At 47.6% G+C, this 27,602-nt stretch overlaps 1 protein-coding gene across 3 annotated transcripts in view; it reads left to right on the forward strand.

Moving 5' to 3' along the window:
* shtn2 (shootin 2) overlaps positions 1-26,827 on the forward strand; it is a 71,768-nt gene extending 44,941 nt beyond the window's left edge. Inside the window, exons 12-18 of one of the 3 annotated variants that reach the window (XM_078561902.1) lie at positions 4,657-4,810; positions 9,105-9,234; positions 10,003-10,061; positions 13,544-13,644; positions 20,063-20,131; positions 22,545-22,686; positions 26,515-26,827. In XM_078561902.1, the coding sequence (XP_078418028.1) occupies positions 4,657-4,810; positions 9,105-9,234; positions 10,003-10,061; positions 13,544-13,644; positions 20,063-20,131; positions 22,545-22,686; positions 26,515-26,690 (831 nt within the window). In that variant the 3' untranslated portion in view covers positions 26,691-26,827. The remainder of the gene's footprint in view (positions 1-4,656; positions 4,811-9,104; positions 9,235-10,002; positions 10,062-13,543; positions 13,645-20,062; positions 20,132-22,544; positions 22,687-26,514) is intronic. The other 2 variants (XM_078561969.1, XM_078562058.1) reach the window with 2 other exon arrangements.
* Positions 26,828-27,602: the final 775 nt, after the last annotated feature.

Raw genomic sequence — 27,602 nt, forward strand, 5'->3', positions numbered from 1 at the left:
AACCTCCCTGCTCTTATATTCTATGCCTCGACTAATAAAGGCAAGTATCCCATATGCCTTCTTAACTACCTTATCTACTTGTCCTGCTACCTTAAGGGACCGGTGGACATGCACACTAAGGTCCCTCGGATCCTCGGTACTTCCCAGGGTCCTACCATTCATCGTGTATTCCTGTGCCTTGTTTATCCAGCCCAAGTGCATCACCTCACACTTATCCGGATTAAATTCCATTTGCCACTGATCAGCCCATCTGACCAGCCCGTCTATATCCTCCTGTAATCTAAGGCTATCCTCCTCACTATTTACCACCCCACCAAATTTTGTGCCATCCACGAACTTACTGATCAACCCCTCTACAATCAAGTTTAAATCGTTTATAGATACCACAAACAGCAAGGGACCCAACACTGATCCCTGTGGAACCCCACTGGACACAGGCATCCAGTCACAAAAACACCCCTCGACCATCACCCTCTGCTTCCTGCCACTCAGCCAATTCTGGATCCAATTTTCCAAATTGCCTTGGATCCCATGGGCTCTTACCTTTGTTATCAGTCTCCCATGCGGGACCTTATCAAAAGCCTTGCTGAAGTCCAAGTAGACTACGTCAAGGCATTGCTCTTATCTACATACCTGGTCATCTCTTCGAAAAATTCAATCAAATTGGTCAGGCACGACCTCCCCTTAACAAAACCAGGCTGACTGTCCTTGATTAATCCCTGCCTCTCCAAGTGTAGATTAATTCTGTCCTTCAGAATCGCTTCCAATAGTTTCCCCACCACTGAGGTTAGACTGACTGGCCTGTAGTTCCCCGGTTTATCCCTTCCTCCCTTCTTGAATAACGGTACCACATTGGCTGTCCTCCAGTCCTCTGGCATCTCTCCTATGGCTAGAGAGGTATTGAAAATTATTGCCAGTGCCCCTGCTTTCTCCTCCCTTGCCTCACTCAACAGCCTGGGATACATTTCATCCGGGCCTGGAGATTTATCTACTTTTAAGCCTGCCAGACCACTTTGAACCTTCTCCCTTTCTAAGCTAATTTCCTTAATTATATCACAGTCCTTCTGCCTGATTTCCATACCCACGTCATCCCTTTCATCGTCGCTCCCTAATTGGGAAGAGTCAGCATGGTTTTGTGAAAGGAAAATCATATTGAACCAATTTATTGGAGTTCTTTGAAGGAGTAACTTTCACCGTGGATAAAGGGGAGCCTGTAGATGTGCTGTACTTGGATTTCCAGAAGACATTTGATAAGGTGCCACATCAAAAGTTATTGTGGAAAATAAAAGCTCATGATGTAGGGAGTAACATATTAGCCTGGATAGGAGACTGGCAGCCTATCAGAAAACAGAGAGTATGTATAAATAGGTCATTGTCTGATTGGCAGGATGTGACCAGTGGGGTGTGTGCTGGGGCCTCAACTATTTTCAATTTATATCAATGACTTAGCTGAGGAGAGTGAAGACGTGGTAGCTAAATTTGCAGATGACACAAAGATAGATAGGAAAGTATTTGGTAAAGAGGACATAAGGAGATTACGGATGGATATAGATATCTTGAATGAGTGGGCAAAAACCTGGCAGATGGAGTATAATGTGGGAAAATGTGAAGCTGTTCACTTTGGCAGGAAGAATAAAAAAAGCAGAGTATTACTTAAACAGGAAATGGCTGCAGAATTCCAAGATGCAGAGAGATCTGGATGTTCTAGTGCATGAGTTGTTAGCATGCAGGTACAGCATTAATTAAGAAGGCTAATGGAATGCAATCCTTTATTACAAGAGGAATTGAACATAAAAGTAAGGATGTTATATTTTGGTTATAAAGGGCATTGTTGAGACTGCACCTCGAATACTGTGTGCAGTTTTGGTCTCCTTATTTAATGAAGGGTGTAAATGCATTGGAGGCGGTTCAGAGGAGGTTTACTAGATTGTAATGAGCAGTTATCTAGTGAGGAAAGGTTAGACAGACTTCCACTGGCATTTAGAAAACTGAGGAGTGACTTGATCGAAGATCCTGAATGGTCTTGACAAGGTGGACATCGAAAGGATGTTTCCTCTTGTGGGTGAGTCCAGAGTTAGGAGGCACTGTTTTAAAATTAGGGATTACCCTTGTGGGACAGAGATGAGGAGAATTTTTTTTCTCTGAAGGTTGTGTGCCTTGGAACTCTCTGCTTCAGAAGGCGGTAGTGGCCGGGGTAGATAGATTCTTGTTAGACAAGACAATCAAAGGTTATCAAAGGGGTGGATGGGAATGTGGAACTCAAAACACAAACAGATCAGCCATGATCTTATTGAATGGCGGAGCAGGCTTGAGGGGCCGAATGGCCTACTTTGTACGTTGGTAATGTATTTTTGTTGAACAATTTGAATTGTTTCTTTAAATGTCTCCCACTGTTCATTTACCTCCATACCTTTTAATCGATTTATCTAATTAACCTTAGCCAGTTCTACTCTCATACCCATGTAATCCTTGTTTATGATTGGAGTATGTCACTTTCGAACTTAACATGGAATTCAATGATGTTATGATCGCTATTTCCCAGTGGATTTTTTACTATGACGTTATTAATTAACCCAACCTCATTACACAATACTAGATCTAAGATAACTTTATCCCACTGGGTTCCACAATGTATTGTTCCAAGAAACGGTCACAATAAACATTCTACAAACTCATCTTCCGGACTACTATTGCCAATTTAATTGTTCCAGTCTATATGAAGATTAAAGTCCCCCACAATTATTACATTTCTTTTAGTTACAGGCCCTAGTAAATTTTTGTTTCTGTCCAAAGGTATAACTAGTGTTAGAGGGAGCCTATAAACTACTCCCACCAGTGTTTTCTGACTCTTGCTATAACTGATTTGCATCTATACTGATCCTATGAACTTCTGAGGCCAGGTCCTTTCTCATTAAGGTTTGCTGTGGCTCAAGAAGCACCTTCTTGAGGGCAATTAATGATAGTCAATTGATGCTGGGGGGCCCGGTTAGCTAAGTGTTCTAGTGTGTGGTTCGGATTAACACCAACGGCGTGGGTTCATTCCCTGTTCCGGCTGAGGTAGACTTGGAACCTCCCTCCTCGCTCTGCCGCCGAGGGCTGAAGGCAATGGCAAACCCACCACTGACAAAAACTGCCAAGAGAAATGGTTCGGGCTGAAGCACCAGCAGACAATGAGCAAAGGGACCTGTCCTCCAGGATGAGCTGGCACCAATAAATGAATGAATGTTGGCACTGCCAATGACACCCACATCTGGTGAATGAATTAGAAAACAGTCCCACTCCATCCTGAGCCCATCAGATTTGTACTTTTAGGTCAGCCATGGATCGCGTTCTTGCCAGAGGAAGAAAGGTTTGGGTTTAGGTCCCGCTCCAGTGACTTAGTCCAATAGTGAGGGAGTGCTACACTGTCGGACATACTGTCTTTCAGATGAGGGATAAATTTGAGACCCCGTCTGCCCTTTCAGGTCCTCTAACCACGATTTGAAGAAGAACAGGGAGTTCATCCCCTTGTCCTGGGCAATATTAATCCCTCAACCAGTATCACCAAATGAGAATATCTGCTCAGTTTTCTCATTGCTGCTTGTGGGGTCACACTGTGCACAAAATGGCTCCTACTTTTGCCCGACTCACCAGAGTAACTGCAGGTTAAAACCAATTCCTTGGCTAGATCGTACTTTTGGACCATCCTGAGGATGTGACAGGTGCTATTTAAATGCATGTTGAGGAATTCACTTCCAGAGTTAGTGGTTGAGAGAGAAACAATGCCAACATTGGTGATTAAATTGGAGAGGGGGATGTCCATGTCCACAGGTCTCTGAAGTTGGTAAGACAGGTGGATACAGTGGTAAAGAAAGTATATGGAATGCTTTCCTTTATTGGACAAGGCATTGAATACAAAAGCAGGGATGTGATGATGGAACTGTATAAAATGCTGGTTAAGCCATAGCTGGAAGTTTGTGTACAGTTCTGGCCACCACATTACAGGAAGGACATGATTGGCCTGGAGAGAATACAGAGGAGAATGCTGCCAGGGTTTGAAAATTGCAGCTTTGAGGAGGGATTGGATAGGCTGGGATTGTTTTCCTTAGAACACAGGAGGCTGATGGGTGACCCGATTGAGGTGCACAAGATTATGAGGGGCCTAGTTAGACTAGACAAAAAAGGCCTGTTTCCCCTAGCTGAGGGGTCAATTACCAGGGGGCGTCGATTTAAGGTGGTAGAAGGATTAGAGGAGACATGAGGAAAACCTTCTTCACCCAGAGGGCGGTGGGTATCTGGAATTCACTGCCTGGTTTGGTGGCGAAGGCAGAAACCCTCAGCTCATTTAAAAGGTACCTGGATCTGCAGCTGAAGAGATGGAACCTGCAAGGCGACGGACCAGGTGCTGGAAGGTGGGATTAGAATGGGCGGTTAGATTTCTTTTCATTTTTGGCCAGCGCAGAGACAATGGGCTGAATGGCCTCTTTATGTGCTGCAACTTTTCTATAGTTCTATGGGTATGAGATGATGGTGGGTCAATCTGATTGGAACTGTTGCCTCAAGGGCCAGGGTAAACAATAGTACAAGACTGGTTGGGCTGAATGGCCTGTTTGAGTGAGGCAACCTCATTGTATTTCCATGTTTATAATGAAGAACCTGTTTGCCTTTGAATGTTAGGTGAAAGAACTGCAGGAGCAGATTGAAGGATCTGATGCCAAGAAAGAAATTGACAGACTTCAGGTGCTGCTCCAATTGGCGGAGGATGAAAAGGAGGAGATGGGAACAAAACTTCAGGAAGCTGAGGCAAGGAATACAGAGCTGGAAACAAAAGGTCAGGAAAATGCAGACACAGTCCTGCTGATGTAACCTGTCCTGGGAGTTTGTTTAAAAATTAATTCACGGAATGTGGGCTTCGCTGGCTGGGCCAGCATTTATTGCCCATCCCTAGTTGCCCTTGAGAAGGTGGTGGTGAGCTGCCTTCTTGAACCGCTGCAGTCCATGTGGTGTAGGTACAGCCACAGTACTGTTAGGGAGGGAGTTCCAGGATTTTGACCCAGTGACAGTGAAGGAACGGCGATATATTTCCAAGTCAGGATGGTGAATGACTTGGAGGGGAACTTCCAGCTGGTGGTGTTCCTATCTATCCAATGCCCTTGTCCTTCTAGATGATAGTGGTTGTGGGTTTGGAAGGTGCTGTCGAAGGAGCCTTGGTGAATTCCTGCAGTGCATCTTGTAGATGGTACACACTGCTGCCACTGTGCATTGGTGGTGGAGGGAGTGAATATTTGTGGATGTGGTGCCAATCAAGTGGGCTGCTTTGTCCTGGACGGTATCCAGCTTCTTGAGTGTTGTGGGAGATGCACTCATCCAGGCAAGTGGAGAATATTCCATCACATTCCTGACTTGTGCCTTGTAGATGGTGTCAGGAGGTGAGTTACTCCTCACAGAATTCCTAACCTCTGACCTGCTCTTGTAGCCACAGTATTTATATGGCTAGTCCAGTTCAGTTTTTGGTAAACGGTAACCCCCAGGATGCTGATAGTGGGGGATTCAGTGATGGTAATGCCATTGAATGTCAAGGGGCGATAGTTACATTCTCTTTCATTGGATATTGTCATTGCCTGGCACTTGTTTGGCACAAATGTTACTTGCCACTTGTCAGCCCAAGTTTGGATATTGTCCAGGTCTTGCTGCATTTGGACATGGACAGATTCAGTATCTGAGGAATTGCAAATAGTGCTGAACATTGTGCAATCACTAATGAACATCCTCACTTCTGACCTTATGATGGAAGAAAGGTCATTGAAGAAGCAGCTGCAGATGGTTGGGCCGAGGACACTACCCTGAGGAACTCCTGCAGTGATGTCCTGGAGCTGAGACTGACCTCCAACAACCACAACCATCTTCCTTTTTGCTCGTTATGACTCCAACCAGCGGAGAGTTTTCCCCCGATTCCCATTGACTCATGTTTTGCTAGGGCTCCTTGATGCCACACTCAGTCAAATGCTGCCTTGATGTCAAGGGTCGTCACTTTCACCTCACCTCGGGAGTTCAGCTCTTATGTCCATGTTTGAACCAAAACTGTAATGAGGTGGCCCTGGCAGAACCCAAACTGGGCATCAGTGAGCAGGTTTTTGCTAAGCAAGTGCCACTTTATAGCACTGTTGATGATCCCTTCCATTACTTTACTGATGATGTAGAGTAGACTGATGGGGTGGTAATTGGCCGGGTTGGATTTGTCCTGCTTTTTGTGTACAGGACATACCTGGGCAATTTTCCAGATAGCTGGGTAGATGCCAGTGTTGTAGCTGTACTGAAACAGTTTGGCTAGGGGCGTGGCAAGTTCTGGAGCACAAGTCTTCAGTGCTATTGCCGGAACATTGTCAAGGCCCATAGCCTTTGCAGTATCCAGTGCCTTCAGCCGTTTCTTGATATCATGCAGAGTGAATCGAATTGGCTGAAGACTGGCCTCTGTGATCCGGAGGAGGCTGAGATGGATCATCCACTCGGTACTTCTGGCTGAAGATTGTAGCAAATGCTTCAGCCTTATCTTTTGCACTGATGTGCTGGGCTCCTCCATCATTGAGTATGGGGATATTTGTGAAGCCTCCTCCTCCAGTGAGTTGTTTAATTGTCCACCACCATTCACGACTGGATGTGGCAGGACTGTAGAGCTTAGATCTGATTCATTAATTGTTGGATTGCTTAGCCCTGACTAACTTTGCTGCTTATCCTGTTTGGCATGCAAGTGTTATAGCTTCCCCAGGTTGACACCTCATTTTTAGGTATGCCTGGTGTTGATCCTGGCATGCCCTCCTGCACTCTTCATTGAACCAGTGTTGATCCCCTGGCTTGATGGTAATGGTAGAGTGGGGGATATGCTGGGCCATGAGGTTACAGATTGTGTTTGAGTACAATTCTGCTGCTGCTGATGGCCCACCACACCTCATGGATGCCCAGTCTTGAGTTGCTAGATCTGTTCAAAATCTATCCCATTTAGCACGGTTGTAGTGCCACACAACACGATGGAGTGTATCCTCAATGTGAAAGCGGGACTTCATCTCCACAATGACTGTGCGGTGGTCACTCCTACCGATACTGTCAAGGACAGATGCATCTGAGGCAGGCAGATTGGTGAGGATAAGGTCAAGTATGTTTTTCCCTCTTGTTGGTTCCCTCACTACCTGACGCAGACCCAGTCTAGCAGCTGTCATTTAGGACTTGGCCAGCTCGGTCAGTAGTGGTGCTACCGAGCCACTCTCAGTGATGGACATTGTAGTCCCCCACCCAGAGTACATTCTGTGCCCTCGCCACCCTCAGTGCTTCCTCCAAGTTCAACATGGAGGAGCCCTGATTCATCAGCTGAGGGAGGGCGGTACGTGGTAATCAGCAGGAGGTTTCCTTGTCCATGTTTGACCTGATGCTATGAGACTTCATGGGGTCCGGAGTCAATGTTGAGGACTCCCAGGGCAACTCCCTCCTGACTGTATACCACTGTGCCGCCACCTCTGTTGGGTCTGTCCTGCTGGTGGGACAGGACATACCCAGGGATGGTGATGGTGGTGTCTGGGACATTATCTGTAAGGTATGATTCTGTGAGGATGACTATGTCAGGCTGTTGCTTGACTAGTCTGTGAGACAGCTCTCCCAATTTTGGCACCAGCCCCCAGATGTTAGTAAGGAGGACTTTGCAGGGTCGACAGGGCTGAAATTGCCGTTGTCGTTACCGGTGCCCAGGTCAATGCCGGGCGTTCCCCAGTTTCATTCAGAGACAGTGTAGAGGGAGCTTTACTCTGTATCTAACCCTCTGCTGGACCTGTCCTGGGAGTGTTTGATGTGGACGGTGTAGAGGGAGCTTTACTCTGTATCTAACCCCGTGCTGTACCTGTCCTGGGAGTGTTTGATGGGGACAGTGTAGAGGGAGTTTACTCTGTATCTAACCCTCTGCTGGACCTGTCCTGGGAGTGTTTGATGGGGACAGTGTAGAGGGAGCTTTACTCTGTATCTAACCCCGTGCTGTACCTGTCCTGGAGTGTTTGATGGCAACAGTGTAGAGGGAGCTTTACTCTGTATCTAACCCCGTGCTGTACCTGTCCTGGGAGTGTTTGATGGCAACAGTGTAGAGGAAGCTTTATTCCGTGTATTCATCAGATAGGGACAGTGGATCTTCTGCATCTACCTGAGGGGGCAGACAGGTCCTGGGTTTAATGTCTCAATGGACAGTCAGAGATGTGTGTGGAATATGTGTCAGGGGCTTATGAAGCTGTGCTTAGTGTTCAGTAGAAGCCCGAGGTTGTTAATTGTTGTCTGTGTGAGGTGGAGGCTGATTTTGAGTTGTATTACACGAGTCACAAAAAGTTAGTTTGCAGGTACAGCAACTAGTTAAGAAGGCTAATGGAATGTTATCCTTTATTATGAGAGGTGTTGAACATAAAAGTAAGGATGTAATGCTTCGGTTATACAGGGCATTGGTGAGACTGCATCTCGAATACTGTGTGCAGTTTTGGTCTCCTTATTTAAGGGAGGATGTAAATGCATTGGAGGCGGTTCAGAGGAGGTTTACTAGATTGATGCCTGGAATGAGTGGGGTGTCTTATGAGGAAAGGTTGGACAGACTGGGCTTGTTTCCACTGGAGTTTAGAAGAATGAGGGGTGATTTGATTGAAGTTATACAAGATCCTGAATGGCCTGAACAAGGTGGACGTGGAAAGGATGTTTCCTCTTGTGGGTGAGTCCAGAAATAGGGGTCACTGTTTTAAAATTAGGGGTCGCCCTTTTAGGATAGAGATGCGAATTTTTTTCTCCCAGAGAGTTGTGCGACTTTGGAACTCTCTGCCTCAGAAGGTGGCGGAGGCGGGGTCATTGAATATTTTTAAGGCAGAGGTAGATGGATTCTTGTTAGGTAAGGGAATCAAAGGTTATCGGGGTTAGATAGGGAATGTGGAAATCGAAACACAAGAAGATCAGCCATGATCATATTGAGCAGGTTCGAGGGGCCGAATGGCCTACTCCTGTTCCTACTTCCTATGTTCTTGTGTTCTTATGATTAGAATTGCCACCTGCAATGATGTCTCGGTCCGAATTGGGTCTGGAATGTATCTTCATTTCTGTTTCTTTGCTTCCAGTCAAGGATCTTCAGGAGAAACTGACAGCAGCTGAAGAAGAACCAGTGAATCCAGAAGCAGTGACCCCCAGCCCTCCGCCTCCTCCACCTCCCCCACCTCTGCCACCTCCCCTACCTACAGCTCCATTGAAGTAAGCAATCTCACACACCAGGGCAGCAGTGTACCCTCCCAGGGTCTGCATACCTCTCCTCACTCTCTCTTCTCACACTTCCTCCTCACCCCTCGTCAATTCACCCCCATTCAATGCTCCCTCTCTTAACTCCCACTCTCTTCTCAACTTCTCTCCTCAAGTCCTGCATCTCATTCATCTCGGCCTCCCGCTCCCTCAGCCTCCCGTTCCCTCAGCCTCCCACTCCCTCGGCCTCCCGCTCCCTCAGCCTCCCGCTCCCTCAGCCTCCCACTCCCTCGGCCTCCCGCTCCCTCGGCCTCCCGCTCCCCTCCCTCATGCCCCCCCACAATACCTCATGCTTCCCCAATCCCTCACTACCCCAATCCCTCTTCTCCTCTCTCCATCACTTTTCCCTCCCTCACATTTCCCTCCCTCACATTCTCTTCTCTCCCCTCATTCGCTCTCCCCTCCATCACTGTCCCCTCACTCACGTATCCCTCCCTCATTCTCCCCTCGGTCACATTCCGCCCCCCCCCTCCACTCCCTCTTCCCTCCTTCACATTCCCCTCCCTCATGTTCCCCTCCCTCGGTCTTTCCCTCCCTCCCTGCAATCTGTCAGTTATATTAACCCACAGACTTGGACTTTTGCAGCTGCCTCTCGCTGATGTCTCTTGGCTTGCTTCCTGCTCTATTTCGCTCCGCCTGTGTTGCCCTCAAGAGGCCCTCGGCCAGGTTTTTGTGAAGGATCTGTGCTCTTGACCCTGATGGCACTGTGTGATTCCTCCACAGCCCCCTAGCTCAGCTGTTACAGAGAAGACAGAATCAAAAGGAGAAGGCAAATAACAATGGTCAGTATATCTACCACGAGAGCGGCAGCCGGTTCTGAGGGGCGACGTTGTGGGGTTTGTCACGAGCATGTGTGGTCCGTGAGATAAGAATTTGTACGTGTGTATGTCGCCCCCTTTTAATTTGCAAGTGGTTATATTTAAAAATAACCCAGCAGACGTGGTTTATTCTTAAACAAGATAAAGGTTAGTTTATTTCAAAACTACTGCCGAAAATTACTTAAGTAAAATTGATGAAGTTATTCACCAAAATACAGATGCAAAGATTAAAATATAGATCAAGGAAGATAAGATACTTAAAGGTAAGATTTTCGAATCAGTCTCTGTGAGCTTTGTGGGCTTGTTGCTTGAGTTTCTTCATTCAGAAGTGAAGGAGTTGAACATTGATGTTCAGTTTAGTAGCTGCGATGGCTTCTGCAGTGGACTAGTCAATGTTTGCCTTTCTCAGGTGGACTCAGCGGGTCAAGCAGGCATTGGGAGTGAGAGAAGGTTTCTTGTTCCTCACTGTGGTTATAACACTTGAAGGTTGCCTAGATCTTTCTCAGCAGAACACATGTTGATTTCAAGTTAACCTTCCGCTTTGACACCTGATGACAGAGAGAAACACCTCCTGATGATGACTCTCAGAGTTCTTTATGGGGGCTCTGCACACTGCCACTCAAGAGGGCTTCTTACAGCTTCCTCTATACAGTTCAAAAACACTGAAATGGCTGCTATGTTTATTTTCAAGGAGCCATTGTTTTACCAGGCGAAGAGGTCAATGACACGGTGACCCTTGGAAGTCCCCTCCTGCCACCCCCCCCCCCCCCCCCCCCCGTTCCCTCAGAAGTAACAGAGTTTTTCACACCTTTTAGATGATTTAATGGAGATCCCTGGAGGGGTTTTTAACATGTTAATGACTCTTCATAACCAGTTCTGGAGATATGAGCCTGACAAGGTTTGAACAAACACAGAAGAAAGGGGCCAGACTGTCTGTCCATTTTGAAAAGGGATTTTAAACTCAACGTAAAAGTTTGAAAACAGAAATGTCCTCTTAAAACAGTTGTCTTTAAAATCTGTAATTTCAGAATTACATGCTTGTGACAGGGTTATTTCCCCTCTGCGCCTGCCTTGCCTGAGTGGGCTTTGGGCCAGGGGTCCTGGTGGTCTCTGGTTTCTCAGTGATCTTGATGGAGCCGCTGGGGTCTTGATGCTACTAGAGGTCTTGGGGGGGTGCGGGGGGGGTCCCAGGGCTCAGTGCAGCATTTGGTTTTTAGGCTCTTCACTATCACTAGTTGTTCGGTAGTGCAGAACTTGAGTATTGTTGAAAAAGACGTTCTGTTGAAGCTTTTTATCTTACACTCATCAGGACAATTTCAAGAATATCAATGTCAGGGGAAGCAACAACTTTATACTGTATGAGAAGAGAGTGCAGATTGGCTGGCAAGTGGGCACTGATTGGTAGAGGCGTTGCCATGGAGAATGCACCAGTTAATGGTGACTGACAGTTAATTACCAAACATGTTTGAAATTTAAACCAGACAGCTTGACCCTGAGTGGTCAAGGCATTGCCCTGAGGAATGAGCCAGCGAATGGCTGTCACTTATTTTGCTTATCTGAAACAGGTGTAATGTGTGTACATGTTCTTTCTGTCTGCAAAGAACAGGGGCTTGTGTATTAATATATGTAGCTTCCAGTACTTGCAAATACACCACACTGCCAGCCCGACTGACAACCTTAAATCGGTTGCCAGTGTAATTCTTAGCACACCGAGAATTATTTAGCAAGTGTTGTCCAATCGCAGAATCACATTTAATGTTGGACACTGTGTTCTGAGTTTTGCAAGTACGGACTGTTTGGGTCCGGTCTGTACCCTGCCCATTGTGAACAGCGACTGGGACACGCTGTTTGATACGATCTGCCAGTCTTTGGGATGTAAGGCCTCCATACCTAGCATCACACTAGCACTGAAATTCATATACCACATTACTCATTGGTGTGATAGGCGGAATGTCTTTTTGGCTTGGCGACAGCATCCTGTTAGTGGTGAATACCACTCGTGTTGCTACTGCATAATTATCAGCGTGACACAGCTAGCTTCACCTGTTGCTCCAGGTTTTGAGATACCTTACCCTTCCAGGGTAACCTGAGGTAGACTGGGCACTTTTCAGGGTCGAAAGTGATGGCCTTAGGCCCGTTCATGGGTTTGTGTGATATACATTGAAGTGGTCTGATCAGGGTAGCCATTATCCTGCAGGGTGCCTTTGATGCCCCTATTTCAGCATCAAGTTTGCATGATGAGCAAGTGGCTCGGACCCTGTTTACAAGGTTGCCGATAAGATCAATCTTATAGCGTGTGGAACTGTAAGAATCCCAACGTGTATATTGACCAGTACAGGTAGACTTGTGGTAGACCGTGGTAGAGAACCCCTTGGCAGATTTCTCAACTAGAACATCAAGGAGAGGGAGTTCATTTAACTGCTCCATTTCAAAGGTGAATTTGGGTGCAGGATGGAGCCCATTAAGACGTGTTAGAAAATTATTACATGCTGTTATGCATTTAAATATAGCAAACATATCATCCGCATATCTTCGGCAAAATGTCTTTTTTCAGCAATAGCCTTCACTATCCTTCACCTCAATACAGGATCAAGGACCAGGAAATATGGAGATGTCCAATTGCACAAGTACACCTCCCATAACAGATCATGCCTGTGACAGCAAGAACTCACAGATGTAGAACAACATTTTGCATTTATTTAGCACCTTTGACATAATAAAACGTCCCAAGGTGCTTTGCGGTGGTGTTCTAATACAGAATATGACACCAAATCACATAAGGAGATATTTGGGCAGGGTAACCAAAAGCTTGGTCAATGAGTCTTTAAGGAGCATCTTAAAGAAGGAATATGATGTTAGAGGTTTAGGGAGGGAATTCCAGAGTTTAGGGCCTAGGCTGATGAGGTAGATTTTTGTCACCACCTACTGTAGTCTGAACCAAATCAAGTTCCTATACAGGTGCCAGAAGGTCGTGGGTTCAATACCCACTCCAGAGACTTGAGCCTCGTAACCCATTCTGACTCCCCAGTGATGTACTGAGGGGGTGCTGCACAGTCAGAGGCGCCATCTTTCAGATGAAACGTTAAAGCAAGTCCCCGTATGGGTGGATGTGAAATATGCCTTGACATTATTTCAAAGAAAAGCTGTGAAGTTCTCTCCAGTGTCCTGGACCAATATTTATCCCTCAACCAACATTGCTAAAAAACACAGATTTTCTGACCATTATAACATTGCTGTTTGTGGGAGCTTGCTGTGCACAAGTTAGCTGCTGCATTTCCTGCCTTACAAAAGTGACTATACTTCAAAAAAAAAACAATCTGTAAAGCTGTAAATGCTTTTGGGCATCCTGTGGTCATGATGGGCAAAATATAAGGAAAGACTTGGGTTAACATAATGTGATGTCACTTCAACCATCCATTCACCAGCTTCCACTCTTTAACCTCCAGACTCCGCAGATCTCAATGAGCTCAAGCTGAAAGCTGTAGATGAGATGATGGAGAGGATCAAAAATGGCGTTGTCCTGAAACCCACGAAACGGAAGCTGGAGGTACAATGGGGCACGCATTTCTATTAGCACATTGAATCATAGAATCTTACTGCCATGTTAAGAAGGAGGCCATTCAGCCCAGCATGCTTACACCAGCTCTTTGAAAGAGTTTTTTAAATTAGTTCCACATCCCAACCCTTTCTCCACAGCCCTAAAAATTAAACCTCTGTAAGTACACGTCCAAATGCCAGTTCTGATGGAATCTGATTCCGCCATCCTTGGTAGTGAGTTCCAGATCTTAACTGTGTGAAGAAATTTCTCCCTGAATATTGCTGGAAAGGGAGACATGTTGTCAAAGTTTTTCATCTTGCACTCATCAGGACAAATGCAAGAATGCCAAATTTCAAACAATCACAACAATTTATACTATAGGAGAAAAAGGGTGTTGATTAGCTGGCAAGTTGACTCTGGTTGGCTCAGGTGTTGCCATGGAGAAGGCAAAGGGGATCTATAGGGTCTCCAAGCACCTGGGTAATTCAAAAAAATTCTCCTGTAGTGTAAAATGTTGTGATTGTTTGAAATTTGACATTCTTGTGTTTGTCCTGATGAATGCAAGATGGACAGGAAGACAAAAATATCTCTCTTTTCAGCAATATTCAAATTTTGCCTCATTTGCCCTCTAGCTCTTTTGCCAATTATTTTAGATCTCTGGCCTCTAGTTACCGACTCACTTATCAGAGGAAACAATCTCTCCCTACTTGCCCTATCAAAACACCTTATTTTGAAAATCTCTATTAACAATCCTAGCTTCTCAATCTCTCCACGTAACTGAATTCTCTTATTCCTGGTACCATACTGGTAAAACCTCTTCTACATCCTCTCTAAGGTTTTGATATGCTTCCTGAAGTATGGTGCCCAGAATTGCCCACAATGCTTCAGCTGAAGCCAAATCAGTGACTTGTAAAGGTTTAGCGTGACTGTTTTTTGGTACTCAATGCCTCTATTTACAAAGCAAAATGGCAGATACACTTTCTTAACTACCAGGTTAACTTGTCCGGCTACATTCAAATATTTTGAATCCTTTTATTCTTGCACTTTCTTATTTTTAATTATAATTAATTTAATTATATTTTAATTATATTTAATTATATTAATTTAATTATAATTATTTAAACCTAACTGTATTATGATCGCTATTAGCTAGATGCTCTCCCACTGGATGACACTCCACTGGCCCTACCACTGCTGATCCAGCCCTGCTTCCTTCCTCATTGGGCTAGAAACATACTGATTAAGGAAGTTCTCCTGTATATGTTTTCAGAATTCCTCACCCTCCTTGCCTTTACTCTAATTTCCCCAGCCTAAATTAGGGAAATTGAAGTTTCTATATCACTGTTTTAGTATTTTTTACGGTTCTCCAAAATTTGCCTATGGATTTGTTCCTAAATCTCTTTCTCACTTATAGTAAACACTCAGTAAAATATCAGTTCCTTTTCTGTCCCTCAATTCTAACCAAATTAATTCAGTCTTTGAGCTGTATAGTATATCAACCCTCTATATATCATTCCAAACTTACAAACTCTACCACCTATAATGACAAAAGCAGCAGGTGCATAGGAACACCACCACCTGCAAGTTCCCCTCCAAGCCACTCACCATCCTGACTTGGAAATATATCACCGTTCCTTCACTGTCGCTGGGTCAAAATCCTGGAACTCCCTCCCTAACAGCACTGTAGGTGTACCTACACCACATGTACTGCAGTGGTTCAAGAAGGCAGCTCACCCACCACCTTCTCAAGGCTAAGTAGGGATGTGCAATAAATGCTGGCATTTCAATAGTTCTTGTATTGACCACATAAGATCGAAAGATCATAAGAAATAGGTGCCGGAGTAGGGAATTCTGCTCCTCGAGCCTGTTCTGCCATTCAATACAATCATGGCTGATATGATTGTGACCTTAACTCCACTTCCCCCACACCCCCCACTACCCCCCGATAACCCTTGACTCCCTTGTCAATTGATAATCTGTCTAACCTGGCCTGGAATATAATCAATGACGAGTCTCCACTACTCACTGGGGAAGATTGAAAGAGACCAAAAATCTATCCCAAGCTTAAATATATTGAACGATGGAGCATCCACATCCCTCTGGGGTAGAGAGTTCCAAAGATTCACAACCCTGTGGATGAAGTAATTTCTCCTCATCTCAGTCCTAAATGATGGGCCCTTATCCTGAGACTGTGCCCCCGTGTTTTAGATTCCCCGACCAGCGGAAACAATCTCTCAGCGTTCACTCTATCAAGTCCCTTCAGAATTTTGTAGATTTCTAATGAGATCACCTCTCGTTCTTCTAAACTCCAGAGAATATTGACCCAATTTACTCAGGCTCTCATCGTAGGACAACCCCCTCATCCCAGGGACCAATTTAGTGAACCTTCACTGTAACGCCTCTAATGCAAGTATATCCTTTCTTAAATGTGGAGACCAGAACTGCACACAGTTGGTCTCAGCAAAACACTGTACAATTGTAGCAAGAATTTTTTATTCTTGTACTCCAATCCTCTTGCAATTAAGGCCAACATGCCATTTTCCTTCCTAATTGCTTGCTGCGCCTACATGCTAACTTTGTGATCCTTGTACAAGTAAGTCTCAAGTCTCTTTGAAAATCAACATCAAGTTTCACACCTTTTAAAAAATATTCTGCTTTTCTATACTTACAGCTAAAGTGAATAACCTCACACTTCCTTACATTATACTCCATCTGCCATCTTGTTGCCCGCTTACTTAGCCTTTCTATATCTTTCTGCAGCCTCTCTGTTTCCTCCCCACAGCTTACCTTTCAACCTAACTTGGTATCATCAGCAAACTTACATTTGTCTCAACATCTTATTCATTAATATGGTGTTGCTGAAAAAAGAGACATGCTGTCTAAGCTTTTCATCTTGCACTCATCAGAACAGATCGCAAGTCTACCAACAGTAAAGGGAACAACAATTATACTGCATGAGAAGAGAGTGTTGATTGGTTGGCAAGTAGACTCTGATTGGTAGAGGTGTTGTTATGGAGAATGCAGCTGGGAACAATTAACTGCCAAGCTTTTGTTCAAATTCAAACCAGGCAGGTCGACTCTGATTGGCCAAGGCATTGTCACGGGGAATGAACCATGGAATAGCTGTCCCCCAAGCTCCGTGTCCAATGACTGGTGGAGTGTATCAAACAGCACATGCCTTCTGCTGTTCACAACAGGCAAAGCACTGACCGTACCCAACCAGCCTGTACTTTCAAAACTCAAAACATAGTGTCCAACATCAGATGTGATTCCATGATTGGACAACATTTGCTAAACAATCCTGATTGTGCTAAGAATTAAACAGAAAACCAATTCAAGATTATCAGCTGGGCTCACAGCGTGGCTCACTTATACATGCTGGAAGCCACGTATGTTCACACATAGGGCCCTGTCCTTTGTATATAGAAAGAGCATGTCCATGCATTGTGCCTTTTTCAACAAAACAAAAGCTTGGGAACAGCCATTCCCTGGTCCTTTCCCCATGGCAATGACTTGACCAATCAAAGTCGACCTGCCTGGTTTGAATTTGAACAAAAGCTTGACAGTTAACTGTTCCCTGCTGCATTCTCCATGGCAATGCCTCTAACAATCAGAGTCCACTTGTCAATCAATCACTCTCTTCTCATGCAGTATAAATTGTTGTTCCCTTTACAGTTGGTAGATGAGTGCAAGATGAAAGGTTTAGACACCATTTCTCTTTATGCAGCAACACTGAAGTTCTGTACTACTAAACAACTATTATTAAGATAGATTGTAAATAGCTGAGAGGCCCCAGTATTGAACCTTGTGGGACTGCACTATTCACTGCCTGCCAACTTGAAAAAACTCAGTTTATGCCTACTTTGCTTTCTATCCATTAACCAATCTTTTATCCGTGCTAATATAATATCCCCAACTCCATGAGCCCTTATCTTGTCTATTTTATGTGGCACCTTGTTGAATGCCTTTTGGAAATCCCGATATACTACCTCTACTGGTTCACCTTTATCTATCCTAATAGTTACATCCTCAAAAATCTTTGTCAAACAGGATTTCCCTTTAGTAAAATCATGTTGACTTGTTTTAATCACACTATGCTTTTCTAAGTGCATTGTCAAGACTTCCTTAATAATAGATCCCAGCATTTTCCCTACTGATGTTAGGCTAACGTGTCTGCAGTTCACTGTTTTCCCTCTCCTTCCTTCCTTGAAAAGTGGTGTAACATTTGCCAACTTCCAAGTTAGTGGGACCCTTCCCAAACCTAAGGCATTTTGGAAAATCACAGCCAGCACATCCACTATCTCTGCAGCTACCTCTTTTAGAACGCCAGGGTGTAGACCATCAGCTTAAAAGCAAAATACTGCGGATGCTGGAAATCTGAAACAAAAACAGAAAATTCTGGAAAAACACAGCAAGTCTAACAGCAACTGGGAGAGAAAGACAGAATTTTCCGTTTTTGTTGTAGACCATCAGGTCCTGGGGATTTCTCAGATTTTAGTCCCTGACAATTTTCCAGTAATTTTTCTCTGCTGATATTAATTTCCTTAACTTTCTCGCTCTTTTTAGCCACTGGGTTACTGTCTGTTTCTGGTTGTGTTTTTTCACTGTGAAGACAGACACAAAATATTTGTTCAATGCTTCTGCCATTTCCTCATTCCCCATGATAATTTCTCCTGTCTCAGCTTCTAAGGGACCAAGGTTTATTTTAGCTGCTCTCTTCTCCTTTATGTACTTATAAAAGGTCTTACAATTGGTTAAAATATTCCTGGCTAGTTTACTCTCATATTCTTCTTTTTCCTAATCGTATCAACATTTTGGTGGCCCTCTGTTGGTTTCTAAAACAGTCCCAGTCCTCAGACTTGTTGCTGTTTTTGCAACATTGTAAGCCTCTTCTTTTAATCTAATATTATCCTTATCTTCCTGAGTGAGCAATGGATGGATCTTTCTTGCCGAGTTTTTGTTTCTCAATGGAATGTATTTTTGTTGAACGTTTTGAATTATTTCTTTAAAAGTTTCCCATGGCCATTTATCTCCACACCTTTTAGTCTATTTACCCAATGAACCTTAGCCAGTCCTCCCCTCATACCTATGTAATTGGCTTTGTTTAAGTTTAAGATTCTGATTTGTGATTGGAATATGTCACTTTCAAACTTAACAGGGAATTCAGTGGTACTATGATCACTATTTCCAAGAGGATCTTTTACCATGATGTTACTAATTAACCTTGCGTCATTACACACTACATTTAAGATCACTTTATTCCACTGGGTTCCACAATGTTTTGCTCCAAGAAACCGTCACAAAAAACACTCTACAAACTCATCTTCTAGACCGCTTTTGCCAATTTAATTGTCCCAGTCTATATGAAGATTAAAGCCCCCCACAATTATTATATTGCCTTTGTTACAAGCTCCAATAAATTCTTGCTTAATTCTCTGCCCAATGGTATAGCTACTGTTAGGGGGCCTACAAACTCCTCCCACCAGTGTTTTCTGAGTCTTGCTATTCCTAGTTTCCACCCATAGTGATTCTACTTCATGATCTTCTGAGGCCAGATCCTTTCTCACTAATGCTCTCATGTCACCCTTTGTACCCTCCTCACAACTTACTTTCCTACCTATCTTTGTATTATCAGCAAATTTGGCTACAATACTGTCGGCCCACAATTTGCCCACAGCAAGCTCCCACAAACAGCAATGAGCTAATGAGCAGCGATGAGATAACCCAGCAGATAATCTCATTTAATGATGGTGGTTGAGAGATAATTCTTGGCCAGGTCACTGGGAATAACCCTTGGTTTCCTTCAGGATAGTGCAATAGAATATTCCATGTCTGCGAGGGCAGACAGGGCCTCAGTTTAACATCATATTTGAAGGATGGTCCCTCCAACAGTGCAGCACTCCCCTCAGGGCCGCATGTGAGGGTCAACCTAGATTTGTATGCTCAGTGCCTGGAGTGGGACTTGAACACACACCCTTCTGAGTGAGAGGTTAGAGCGCTACCCACTCAGTCAGAACTGACACCCAGCTATTCTCCAGTTTCAGAATTCCAATTCAGGTTAAAAGAAATCTGTGGGGAAAAAAAGGCTGATCTCAGTAAAGGTAACAGTGAAGCTGTCAGATTGCTGTAAAAACCCATCTGGTTCACTAATGTCCTTTAGGGAAGGAAATCGGCCATCCTTACCTGGTCTGACCCACATGTGACTCCAGGCCCAGGCTAACATGGTTGACCCTTAACTGCTCTCTGAAGTGGCCATTCGGTTGGACCAAACCTTTTGAGAAGGCGGCTCAGCACCCTCTCAGCGTATCTTGGGATGAGCAGTAAATGGTAGATTCACCAGTGACACCCACATCCCAAGATGAATGAATATTAAAATAACTGCCTGCCAGGAGAGACTAAGCTGCATATGCTCTGTTCCTGTCCGCAGCTCCTGGATCCAAAATCTTCCATCGGCGGGAACGAAGGGAGTGCTGTGCATGAGCTGAAAGGGATACTGGTGAGTAGGGAAATGGTCCTTGGAGGAGGGAGGGAGAGAGAGAGAGAGAATCTCATGCCCTCTAAGCAGGTCGTGGGTTAAGGTTCAGGGAACACGAAGATTAACTGGAAGGGGACCCAAACTCGAGGTTTGGCTGACGTGACTGGAAGGGTCTGACTCCAGGGACCTGGGAATGCCAACTGACCCAGTTTGAAGGCTGAGTCGGGAATCTGCAGTGACCCAGGGGGCAAAATGGGCACCAGAGGTTTCTGGAATCGAAATAGAGGCATGACCTCAAAACCTCTGACCCCTCCGTCCCCCCCACCCAACACCCTTCGGACTGCCATCTCTGTGAAATACAGAGGGTCAATGATTACTCAATTTCAGGGTTCCAATCCCACTTTGGACAGATCCAGCAAGTTGAGACCAGAGCTCCAGCTTGGAATTCCGAATCGATGCTCAGTGACATCAAACAAAAATTTCACTCTGAGCCACCGAAGGAGATATTAGCTCAGATGACCAAAAGCTTCATCAAAGAGGTAGGATTTAAGGAGGAGGGAGAGGCTGAGAGGTTTAGCAAGGGAATTTCACAGCTTAGGGTCTCAGCTGTCAATGGTGAAATGATTAAAATCAGAGATGCTCAAGAGATCAGACCGACCAGACCAGAATTAGAGGAGTGCAAATAATTCTGAGGGTTTTGAGGAGGTTACAGACAGAGGGCAGGACCAGGCCAAGGAAGGTGTTATTCTGTTATAGTATTCGTAAAGAAGCAGGTACTAATTTTTATGAGAATATAGATCGGGGGTGCCACATTTACTGCTGCATTGCAGTCATGTGCCATGTGACAATGTATCAGTTTACCAGTCCATTAGCCACATGGGGCTTCAAGCAACACACTTGATGAAGTTCTAACACTTGGAGTCTAAACTGTGATTGTGTCATACTTCTGAGTGCCAGGAGACACAGATCAGAGACTAGAAATTGGACAGAAAATAACACACCTCCTGACTCCCCAAAGCCTGTCCACCATCTACAAGGCACAAGTCAGGAGTGTGATGGGATACTCCCCACTTGCCTGGATGAGTGCAGCTCCCACAACACTCAAGAAGCTCGACACCACCCAGGACAAAGCAGCCCGCTTGATTGGCACCCCATCCACCAACATTCACTCCCTCCACCACTGACGCACAGTAGCAGCAGTGTGTACCAGCTACAAGATGCACTGCAGAAACTCACCAAGCCTCCTTAGACAGCACCTTCCAAACCCACGACCACTACCATCTAGGAGGACAAGGGTAGCAGATAGATGGGAACACCACCGCCTGGAAGTTCCCCTCCAAGTCACTCACCATCCTGACTTGGAAACATATCCGTTCCTTCACTGTCACTGGGTCAAAATCCTGGAACTCCCTCCCTAACAGCACTGTGGGTGTACCTACACCACATGGACAGCAGCGGTACAAGAAGGCAGCTCACCACCACCTTCTCAAGGGCAACGAGGGATGGGCAATAAATGCTGGCCCAGCCAGCGAAGCCCACATCCCGTAAATGGAGGAGGGGTCTAGGGTGGGGGAGCAGGGTGAGTGAGGAACAACTGTTAAGGGGAACACGTACCAACCCAATAGTCGAGTCTAGAAGTAACGAAGGCATGAATGAGAGTGACACCAAAGGTGCAATCACTCTGGTTCAGCCTTGGAGAGTTACCAGCCAGAGAGAGGGATGGAGCTGGCAGCTAGAGAATGGAGTTTGTTTCAGGGGCCGAAGACAATGTCTTCAGTCTTCCCAATATTTAATCGGAGGAAGCTTCTGCTCAGCCAACACTGTATGTCGGATAAGCAGTCTGATCATTTATCAACAGTGGAGGAGTTGAGAGGGGTGGTGGTGAGGTAGAGCTGGGTACAGTGCACACACGGAAACTATCACTGTGCTTACGGATGATGTCACTGAGGGGGTGGCCTGTAGATGAGAAATAGGACGGGACCAAGGATAGATTCTCGGGGGACACCAGAGGTAACGGTTTGGGAACAGGAAGAGAAGCCATTGCAAGTGACTCTCTGGCTATGATTGGATAGGTAAGAATGGGACCAGGTGAGAGCAGCCCCACCCAGCTGGACGACAGTGGAGAGGGTTTGGAAGAGGATGGTGTGGTCAACATGTCAAAGGCTGCAGACTGATCAAGAAGGACGAGGAGGGGAAGTCTACCTTTATCAGGGTCACATTCGGAAGTCGTCTGTGACTTTGATAAGAGCTGTTTCAGACCTGTGGCAGGGGCAGGAACCTGATTGGAGGGATTCAAACATGGAGTTCTGGGAAAAATGGGAATGGATTTGGGAAGTGACAATCTGTTCCAGCACCTTCCATTCCCAATGGTAATAGCCTGGTCTCATGGCCGGTTTGCACACATGTGGTTAACACAATGTAAATCCCTTTGAAGGATACCATGACGAACAGAAAGATCCGGCAATACAGTTGGAAAAGTGAGAAGAAACAGAGTGAGCTGGAAGGCATCTTGCTGAGGCGAAGAAAAGTAACAGACATGACAGCAGGGCCCGGGAAAAAAGACACGGGACATCCAGGTACGGATCACAGAGATCAGGCCTGAGTCACTGAGAGGCTGGGAACAAGGGAAGAGAGAGAGAGAGAGAGAGAGAAAACAGGGAGGGAAGAGACAGAGAGAGAGGGAGAGGAGAGAGAGAGAGGGGGGCGGGAAGGAGAGAGAGATGGGGGAGGAGAGAGAGAGAGGGAGAGGAGAGAGAAAGAGAGACAGGGGAGGAGAGAGAGAGGGAGAGGAGAGAGAGAGAGAAAGAAGGAGAAAAGAGAGAGAGTGGGAGAGGTGAGAGAGACGGAGGGAGAGAGGGAGAGGAGAGAGAGGGAGAAAGAAGGAGAAGAGAGAGAGAGTGGGAGAGGTGAGAGAGAGGGAGGGAGAGAGGGAGAGGAGAGAGAGGGAGAGGAGAGAGAGAGAGAGAGAGAGACATGGGAGGAGAGAGAGAGGGAGAGGAGAGAGAGAGAGAAAGAAGGAGAAGAGGGAGAGAGCGGGAGAGGTGAGAGAGAGGGAGGGAGAGAGGGAGAGGAGAGAGAGGGAGACAGGGGAGGAGAGAGGGAGAGGAGAGAGAGAGAAAGAAGAAGAGAGAGAGGGTGGGAGAGGTGAGAGAGACGGAGGGAGAGAGGGGGGAGAAAGGGGAGAGAGGGAGAGGGGAGAGAGGAGAAGAGAGAGGGGAGAGAGGAGAGCGAGAGAGAAAGGAGGGGACAGGAGAGCGAGAGAGAGAGATGGGGAAAGGGGTAGAGCAGAGAGGGAGAGAGGAGGAGAGATGGGAGAGGGAGAAGGGGGGAGAGATGGGAGGGGGAGAGATGGGAGGTGGAGAGAGGGGGAGAGATGGGAGGTGGAGAGAGGGGGAGAGATGGGAGGTGGAGAGAGGAGGAGAGATGGGAGGAGGAGAAAGGAGAGAGATGGGAGGGGGAGAGGGGGGGAGAGATGGGGAGAGAGAGAGGGGGAGAGATGAGAGGGGGCGAGAGGAGGAGAGATGGGAGGAGGAGAAAGGGGAGAGATGGGAGGGGGAGAGGGGGGAGAGATGGGAGGGGGAGAGAGGAGGAGAGATGGGAGGAGGAGAAAGGGGAGAGATGGGAGGGGGAGAGGGGGGAGAGATGGGAGGGGAGAGAGGAGGAGAGATGGGAGGAGGAGAAAGGGGAGAGATGGGAGGGGGAGAGGGGGAGAGATGGGAGGGGGAGAGAGGAGGAGAGATGGGAGGAGGAGAAAGGGGAGAGATGGGAGGGGGGAGAGATGGGAGGGGGAGGGGGAGAGAGGGGGGAGATGAGAGGGGGTGAGATGGGAGGGGGAGAGGGGGAGAGGGGGGAGAGATGGGAGGGGGAGAGGGGGGAGAGATGGGAGGGGGGGAGAGATGGGAGGGGGGGAGTAGGGGGGAGGGGGGGGAGAGATGGGAGCGGGGGAGAGGGGGGGAGAGATGGGAGTGGGGGAGAGGTGGGGAGAGATGGGAGGGGGGGAGAGTTGGGAGTGGGGGAGAGGGGGGGAGAGATGGGAGGGGGGGAGAGGGGGGGAGAGATGGGAGGGGGGGAGTGGGGGAGAGATGGGAGGGGGGAGATGGGGGGAGAGGTGGGAGGGGGGGAGAGGGGGGGAGAGATGGGAAGGGGAGAGGGGGGGGAGAGATGGGAGGGGGAGGGGGGGGGAGAGATGGGAGGGGCAGAGAGGGGGAGAGATGGGAGTGGGGGAGAGGGGGGGAGAGATGGGAGTGGGGGAGAGGGGGGGAGAGTGGGAATGGGGGAGAAGGGGGGAGAGATGAGAGGGGGGAGGGGGGGGAGATGGGAGGGGGGGAGAGATGGGAGGGGGAGTGGGGAGAAATGGGAGGGGGAGGCGAGGAGAGATGGGAGGGGGAGGGGGGAGAGATGGGAGGGGAGGGGGGAGAGATGGGAGGGGGAGGGGGGGAGAGATGGGAGGGGGAGGGGGGGAGAGATGGGAGGGGGAGAGGGGGGGAGAGTGGGGGGGAGATGGGAGGGAGGGGAGAGTGGGGGATGAAACAGGGGCCCTGAATTTTTAGAAGGTCGGGGGCTCAGAGCACATCCCGGCCGACTCCAGCTGCCCCTCGGCCATTTTGCGCTCAAGTGAGCGTTGATTGGCTGCAGGCAGGAATTCCGTCCCCCACTCCGGAGGAAGTCTCGCCTTGGCGATTGGCCGCCAGTCAATCCCCGCAGCAACAGCGCTGCAGTGGCCGGAAAAGGAACTGCACAGAGCTGCCCCGCGTCTCAGTCCTGGGAACCGGGCACCCGGGTAAGTGTCAGGGGTCAGAGGTCAGGGAGGGAGGTCCAGAGGTCACCAGGCCTTAAGGGGAGGCCAGCCCCAGTTAGAAGGGGCCTTCAGATGGAGGTGGCCCCCCACTACTGGACCCCCTTCCCACCCTTTATTTTGGGGATTCCCCCACGGAGCTTCAACCTGCTTCACCCGTCAGCCTAAAAATTGCGGCTGGGTGGGAAACGGCCCTTGAGGGGCCATTTATTGGCCCCTTAAAGGCCTCAACTGAGGGAAGTGTGGGCTTTCTGTCCCAAGCCTTGCCCTCCCCAGCGTATAATCGCATCGAGGTGGGGTCAGACAGAACTGGAGGGAATCCCATTTCTGCAATTTCACACTCCCTCCACCCCTGCCTAAAAACCCACCGGGGCCAGGGGGGAGCGGGGGGAGTGCAAAATCCTGGCCAGGGAGTGAGACAGAGAGAGAGGCAGGGCCTGAGGAGAGAGAAAGAGCCGGAGCGGGAAACAGGCCAGGGGAACGAGAGATCGAGGCAGGGGCGAGAAGAGAGGCCAAGATATAGAGAGAGAAACGGGGGATGAGGCACAGAGAGGCAAGGCTGGGGGTGAATAGAGAGAGAGAGACATGGGGAGACACTAGGCCTGAGGAGAGAGAGAGAGATCCAAGACATGGAGACAGGGGGGGCCAAGGAGAGAGACAGGAGGCAGGGGTGCAGGACACGGAGACTGAGTTGGGGGGAGTGGGGTGAGTGAGGATACTGGGAGGTGAGGAGGAGTCTAGGGTGGGGGAGTGGGGTGAGTGAAGGTACTCGGGGGTGAGGAGGGGTCTCGGGTGGGGGAGTGGGGTGAGCGAAGGTGCTCGGAGGTGAGGAGGGGTCTAGGGTGGGGGAGTGGGGTGAGTGAAGGTGCTCGGAGGTGAGGAGGGGTCTAGGGTGGGGGAGTGGGGTGAGTGAAGGTACTCGGAGGTGAGGAGGGGTCTCGGGTGGGGAGTGGGGTGAGTGAAGGTACTCGGAGGTGAGGAGGGGTCTAGGGTGGGGGAGTGGGGTGAGTGAAGGTACTCGGAGGTGAGGAGGGGTCTCGGGTGGGGGAGTGGGGTGAGTGAGGAACAACTGTTAAGGGGAACACGTACTAACCCAGAGCGGTATTTATCTAACAGCAATAAAGATAGAACTGCTTATGATGAAGAGAAAGAGACAGAGGGAGACAGCAAGTGAGAGAGGCAGCGAGAGAGAGAGAGAGAGAGAGAGAGACCAAATGGAAGAGAGGCAGAAGGCGTGGGAGACAGACGGAGAGAGACAGAGGAAGAGAGGATAAGGGCGATAGAAAGAGGGGAAGAGGTACAGAGAACAAGAGAGAGAGGATGAGAGAGAAAAATAAGAGGGAGAGAGTCAGAGTGAGAGAGAGAGTGAAAGAGAGAGGGAGAGAGGAGAGGGAGGGAGACAGAAAGATGGGGAGAAGGAGAGAGACTCACGAGAGAGGGAGATAAAGGGAAAAAGAGATGCAGAGAGGGAGACAGAGGGATATAGAGGGGGAGAGGAAGATAGAGAGAGAGAGAGAAACAGGGAGAAGAAGATAGAGATAGAGGGAGAGAGAGCAGGAGACAGAAAGAGATTCATGAACTCACTCGCAGTTTCTTTTCTGTTCCCCAGCAGCAGCAGTACCACATAGAGAGGAGGCTGCCAACCCAGGCCTGCCCAGAGCTTCCAACAGTAACCAATGGATGGGACTGAGACGAGGGAGCTGGATGCAGCAGAGTCGGAGGACATCAGTGATCACAGCTCTGAACAGGCGCAAGTCACAGGGCACAGGGAACCCCGAAATATAGCCCCTTCCTGGCCAGTGAGGAGCTGGGACTACTGACACAGGCTCAATGTGCCTGTGATTGCACTGGGTGACTCTCGTCTGACTCCACATTCGCTGTGTTTTGTCTGATAGAGAATAAAGCAGCTTACCAACCTCAAAGTGATTTATAACTCAGTGCTGAGTCAACCTGCCTTCAAAGGAATATACGAACTGGGAGGTCAGGTACCATCAGCAGGCAGATTCACTGGTGTTCATCCTGCTCCCATCAACTCACAGCTTCCTACTAGTGGGGACAGAGCAATCTAGGTTAACCTTTGGCAGACAGTTAGCTACTAGACTGCTTCATGGACTGACCAACACACCTGGAACTCCAGGATATCCCTGTGAATTCATTCCAAACAATCGGATAGATACAGAGTAAAGCTCCCACTACCCTATCCCATCAAACACTCCCAGGACACGTAAAGCACAGGGTTAGATATAGAGTAAAGCTCCCTCTACACTGTCCCCATCAAACACTCCCAGGACAGGTACAGCACGGGGTTAGATACAGAGTAAATCTCCCTCTACACTGCCCCCATCAAACACTCCCAGGACACGTAACGCACAGGGTTAGATATAGAGTAAAGCTCCCCCTACACTGTCCCCATCAAACACTCCCAAGGCAGCTACAGCACGGGGTTAGATACAGAGTAAAGCTCCCTCTACACTGTCCCCATCAAACACTCCCAGGACAGTTACAGCACAGGGTTAGATACAGAGTAAAGTTCCCTCTACACTGTCCCCATCAAACACTCCCAGGACAGTTACACCACGGGATTAGATACCAAATAAAACTCTGTAAAATTCAAACCAAAGTAGCACAATGTAAATCCCCCAAAATAAGCATATCACACTGTATGCAACACAGAAACCTTAGGGGTACAGCAAGATT

Source organism: Cetorhinus maximus, chromosome 1, assembly GCF_964194155.1.
Source record: "Cetorhinus maximus chromosome 1, sCetMax3.hap1.1, whole genome shotgun sequence".
Taxonomy (NCBI): Eukaryota; Metazoa; Chordata; class Chondrichthyes; order Lamniformes; family Cetorhinidae; genus Cetorhinus; species Cetorhinus maximus.